Source organism: Pteropus vampyrus, unplaced genomic scaffold (assembly GCF_000151845.1).
Source record: "Pteropus vampyrus isolate Shadow unplaced genomic scaffold, Pvam_2.0 Scaffold39, whole genome shotgun sequence".
NCBI lineage: Eukaryota > Metazoa > Chordata > Mammalia > Chiroptera > Pteropodidae > Pteropus > Pteropus vampyrus.
In genome coordinates, this window is record NW_011888820.1 from 6950121 (window position 1) to 6956412 (window position 6292).

Consider the following 6292-nt stretch of genomic DNA (forward strand, 5'->3'; position numbering starts at 1 on the left):
CACCCAAAACATAAACAATTACTTAGGAATAAATCTAAAAAAATATGTGCAAGATCTATATAAGGAAAACAATAAAACTCTGATGAACAAAATCAAAGAACTAAATAAATGGAGAGATATTCCATGATCATAAATAGGACAACTCAATGTTGTCAAGATGTTAGTTCTTCCCAACTTGTTCTATAGATTCAATGTAATCCCAATCAAAATCCCAGCAAGTTATTTTGTGGACATCGACAAACTGATCCCAAATTCATGTGAGAAGCAAAGGACCTAAAATAGCCAACTCAATATTGAAGGAGAACAACAAAAGTTGGAGGACTGATACTATCCAAATTCAAGACTTTCTATAAAGCTACAGTAATCAAGACAGTGTGGTACTGGCAAACGAACAGACACACAAATCACTGGAATAGAATAGAGAGCCCAGTAGACCCACATATAGTCAAATGATCTTTGACAAAAGAACAAAGGTAATACAAAGAAGCAAAGATAATCTTTTCAACAAATGGTGCTGGAAAACTGGGCATCCACATGTAAAAAAAAAAAAAAATGAATCTAGACACAGACCTTACAGCTTTTACAAAAATTAACTCAAAATGGATCATAGACCTAAGTATAAAACAAAAACCTACAAGACTCCTAGAACACAAGACAGAAGAAACCTGGATGACCTTAGGTATGGTGATGACTTTTTAGATACAATGTCATAGGCATGATCCATAAAATAACTGATGAGCTGGACTTCATTAAAATTTTAAAAAAACTTCTGTTCTACCAAAGACAATGTCAAGAGAATAAAAGACAAGTCAGAGACTGGGAAAAAATATTTGCCTAAAGGACAGTTACTCAAAATATATGAAGACTCCTAAAATGCAACAACAAAACAGCCAACTGAAAAATGGGCAAAAGACCTAAATAGACATCTCACCAAAGAGGATATACAGATGGCAAGTAAGCATATGAAAAGATGTTAACACCATATATCATACAGAATTGCAATTAAAACAATGGGATACCACTACACACCTATTAGAATGGCCAAAATCCAAAGCACTGACACCACCAAATGCTAGCATGGATGTGGAACTCATTTATTGCTGGTGGGAATACATAATGGTACATTCACTTTGGAAGATAGTTTGGCAGTTTCTTATGAAACTAAACATATTCTTACTATATGATCCAACAATCACACTCTTTGGTATTTACCCAAATGAACTGAAAACTTATGCCCACACAAACCCTTGCATAGGGATGTTTATAACAGCTTTATTCCTAATTGCCAAAACTTAGAAGCAACGAAGACATTCTTTGGTATGTGACTGAATAAACTCTGGTAATCCAGACAATGTATTATTATTCAGTGCTAAAAAGGAATAAGCTATCGAGCTATGAAGAAGCTAAGTGAAAGCAGAAATATGAAAAGGCTGCATACAGTATAAACAATGATATTCTGGAAAAGACAAAACTATGGAGACAATAAAAATATCAGTGGTTGGCAGAGGGAGGGATGAATAAACAACGCAAAGAGGATTTTTAGGATAGTGAAACTATTCTGTAGGATACTACAATTGTGAATATATGTCATTACACATTTGTAAAAACCTAGAGAATATATACCACCAAGAATGAACCCTAATATAAACTATGGACTTTGGTTGATAATGATGTGTCAGTGTAGGTTCATCAATGGTAACAAATGTACCCCTCTGGTGAGGGATACTGATAATGAGGGAGTTGGTGAAGACAGGGTTATGTGGTAATATTCTATACTTTCAATTTTTCTGCAAACCTAAAACTGCCCTAAAAAAAAGTTTATTAAAAAGAAATAAACAAATGAAGTTTTGTTAAACTAGATAATAAGAAAACGGCATAACCATTTTTGGCTTTCCTGCACTCATCTTAAGAAAATTTTCAAAAAGTAATTTTTTAAAACAATATAAAATTCTACTTTGCTCAGTTATATATCAAAGAAAAATTTTTCCCAATTTCTAAGTTTTATAAACAAAAGCTAAGAGCAACAAATGCTGCATATGTAACAATGTCAAAACATTTGTCTGATACACTACAGTAAAATCAGTTCACATGCCTGCATATACCTCACTATAATACCCGGCAACCCTTCCAAAAGTTCTAGTCCACAGATGCAACTTCTCGGAGAATGTTCTCAGAGATGAAGTACAAACCTTTTCCATCTCGAGGGGGAGCTCCCTTCGCTTTAAAATTATCTGCTGGTGCCTTTGAATCTGTTTCCAAAGCAATGCTTATTTGTATTTCAGACTTGAACTTGGTGTATTTATTACTCAGCAACTGGTACCATTTTGGTGCCTGGAGAATAACAACAAAATGAAACAACAAAATACTTTAGTAGTTAATAAGGACTAAACAGTGATGGAAAATGTTCTATAAGGTTCTAAATGTGTTTCCTATAGTTTCTCAGAACTTTCCCCTCTTTTACAATATTTTCTTTCACATTTTCCTCAAAAGAAATTAATCCTGCTTAGGAAGCTAACTGAATTTCCTCCTGAAGCAGAAGTTTAGAATGTCTTCTGTGCTTCCTTTCCCATACTTCAGGAGGTCATATAGTCAAGAGAAGAAAACACAATATATTTCTTTCCATCTTTACTCTTATGTCCCTAATCTCATTTTATTCCTTAAACAAAAAAGACACCAATTATCCATTTCCCTAACCCCAAATTTTTCACTTTTTCTATTATACATTTTTTGCCTGCCACATTTGTTTTGTTCTGTTTACAGCAAATAAGGAAAAGAAAAGTTTTGTGTTAATAACAGTAACAAAATAATAAGTAAAGCCTAATGGTTGAGTACTAGATTCCGAACAACATACTTGACTGATATTAAAATATAAAGGCTTAATCACAGAATGAAGTATCCTAAGTTACCGGAATATTCCCCCCAGAGTAATCTCAGAAACTCTAGTACCCAAACCAGTCTTCAAAATCTTATGGCCCAGGACCATGTGTCATTAGTGCAGGAATCACTGGTCGGCAAGGGTACCATTTCAGCACCTGGAGACAGACAGCATTCTTACTCTGACCACTGTTGTATAAAGGCATAGTAACTGGCGCTTACACTGATCAAAGCCAAAAACTGTTTTATATTCAAGTTCCATTTGAAAGGTAAAATAAAAATAACTGGGCCACAGGTTTAAAAAGATCCACAACCAAGTTTTTTTTTAAGGCAAAAATTCATAATTTGTTGTACTTCTTATGACAAACTTTTTTTGTTTATTGTTATACTTAAGATAAATATTTTCTAATTTTAAGCAAAAGCCTGAAAAAATATTTTTATCAACTCACAGATTTTATATTTTTGTTATATAACTTGGAAAAATAAATCTGAATTTTTCGTTTATATTTATTTACAGAAAATCAAATTATTTTTAATTTCAAATATTCTACTAGCTAACTTCAAATAATCTGGCTAAGAAACAGAATAAGCAAGACAACTATTTTTCTAAAATTAATGTAATTGTGTAATTAATGTAATTTCTCAACTTTGATCACAAATATGATAAACTGTCATCAAGGACAAGAGAAGGGGAAAAGGAATGCCAAGAATATTTAGAGGCATGACCTCCTCTCAGATATCCTTCTAAGAGGATTCGCCTTCTCTGTAACCAAAGCTACTGCAGCAGAAGTGTCTTCTAGACACACTTACAATGTCTGATCTTGGAAGCTAAGCAGGGTTGGACCTGGTTAGTACTTGGATGGAAGACCACCTAGGAAGACCAGGTGCTGTAGGCGTAAAAAATAAAAAAAAAATAATTAAAAAAAATAAGGGATTGTAAACTGACAAGGTCCTTGCAATCTGTGAGGTCAGCAAAGAGTTGCCTTGCCTAAAAAAAAAAAAAAAAACATAGACACACAAGATATAGCGGAGAAGCTGGGTTAACAGAAACATCAGGAGCACAATCATGACCCCTGGTTTAGGGTCTAAGACTAAAGAAGGAAGTCCTTTTCTTAGGACCTAAAAACAGATTGGTGATGAGTACCCAAGGACTAGAGATAAACAAGTCCTCTTTGAAAGCATTTCCAAATTTCAGTTTCTTTTAAACGATTCCAAATTTAGGCTAGGCTGGCTGGCTCATTTGCAAATATCACTGTTATCAGCAGCAAAATGTTAGTTATAAATTTTTCTTCACAGAATTCCAATTTAAGATTCAAATCAAGAATAGAGAACTTTAAAAGAGATTATAATTTTGCTTCGTTTTCTTAAAATTGTGACAGAACAAAGACGTTAACAAAACCTAAAAGTAACCACGTCTAAAGTCAATAATGTACAAAAAGGCTAGAAGATACTCAAAGGCATAAGAAACATTTTTAATAACAAAAAGCACTAATACAGAAATCAGGACCCTGAGTTTTTTTTCCTTTCTGTTTTCTTTTCTCCACTTTGGTGTGGGGGTGGGGCTGCTATTTACATAGAGTCAGTGGGTTTCAATAAGTTCACTTACTTTGACTACTATGTACCCAATGCAAGAATCAGGAAGCAAGGAAACCAATTAGAAGGCTACTATGACAGCCAACATAAGAAATGATGGTGTCTTAGGTTCAGCAAGGAAAATACTGAATAGTAGATGGATCAAGAGGGAAAAAACCCAACTGGAAAGGGTGGCTATAGAGGCATAACTGGAAGGAGAGTGGTGACCATTTGCTGAAGCAAGGAACACTAGAAGAGGACCACTCTTGAAAGCAAAGCTCAGGAGTTACACATGTTAAGTTAAGCTCAATGTAATAACAACCTGGACATAATAGGTTTAAGCTCAAGCAAAGCTTCTTTGAGAAATATAGTTCTAGGTCAAAGCAATGATTAGACAGTCAGGATTTCCTATATTAAATTCATAAACTAAAACATAAGAACTGCCACATTAACTGAAGCCCATGATCCATCAGGTCCAGCACTCCATGTCCTTTCCATCAATCTGATATACATGCAAAATAATCAACTGTCTAACATAAGCAGTAACAAATTTCAAAAGGGCAGTACCTGCTTTGTTTCTTGAGCAGTTCTTAAGTCTAGAAGAATGTAACCTATAGTTTCTTTGGCTGAAGATAAAGGATCCAAGGCAAAACACTGAAGTTTGATAGGAGTACGCTGTAGCCTGTAACAACAATTTATGTGATAAATAAAATAGTTTTTGCTTAATATTGAACTAACTTTCTATTACCCTTGAAAAAGCTGCCTACTACTATCGAAACAACTATAATTTTGTTGGATAACCAATATCTAGTCCATATTTTCTGAAAAACTCTTCAAGTGGCAATAACTATTAATTATATCCACTTATCTTTATACCAACTAAGTAATACACAAAATAGATCAAAAATTTTAGTCTCTCTAAGAGACTGTCATCTGGGTCAATGTTTCTCAAGCTTCTGTAATGTATAGAATTTTCTTAAAGTTAAGAATTACCGTGAACCCTTAAGATTAACTTTACTTTCTTATGCTATTACACACACAAAACTACAAATACAGATATTCTTACAACTCCTTTTGTAGCTAAACATGGAAATAAACTAAGAAATTAAATACCATAAAATCATAAACTATTAAAGTTAATTAACAATAATTTAATGTAACACATGACAATGTTCTGTAAGTATGACCTTGAATAGTACAGCATGGGCTCTTCTGAACCCCTACACTGGCTCTTGCAGTAAGCTAGTTAGATTTTTACCATCACTTTTATCTAGTGTAATGGCTATGAGACCTGCACCTGGCACAAAATCATCATTTATATGTTCAATCTGTGTTATTTTCTTAGCCTACAAATTCAGAGTGGTATCACTGGGCAATAACAGAACTGTAAACAGAAGCATCAATACAAGCACTGATATCTCAATCAGTTTTGTCTAGGCAGACATTCCAGAAATCACTGAAAGAAAATAAAAAATTTTGATACTTTCTAAGAATTTAATACTCTTACAAATAAACCCATGAACTGATCTAGCAATAGGAGAAAATTTCTCCTTGCTCTCATTTTTTTAACTTTGCATTTTGATTTTATTTAGTACTAAGAGCAAATATTAAAGTTATTATGTTTCCCAGAAGGAAACACATTTTCAATCATTTTTAAAATAAAAGCACCCGTGTTCTTGCCTGTTCTGGTCATCAGAGCTCATGAAATAAATAAGAGGCTATAACTTTAAGTCTGCTTTATATACTAATAATGTGTTTAAATGTTTAAACTCAAGTAGAAAATTAATTAGAAAGAGTCCTTAATATGCATATCTATATATTCTTGACAAACCAAGTAATATATATA

General features: G+C 33.3%; 1 protein-coding gene across 1 annotated transcript in view; it reads right to left on the reverse strand.

The window, feature by feature from the left end:
- Positions 1 to 6292, reverse strand: part of CEP120 (centrosomal protein 120) — a 70208-nt gene that overhangs the window by 59556 nt on the left and 4360 nt on the right. Inside the window, exons 3-4 of the mRNA XM_023529605.1 lie at positions 5014 to 5167; positions 2190 to 2331 (exon numbers count right to left, since the gene is read on the reverse strand). Coding sequence (XP_023385373.1) covers positions 2190 to 2331; positions 5014 to 5167 — 296 coding nt within the window. The remainder of the gene's footprint in view (positions 1 to 2189; positions 2332 to 5013; positions 5168 to 6292) is intronic.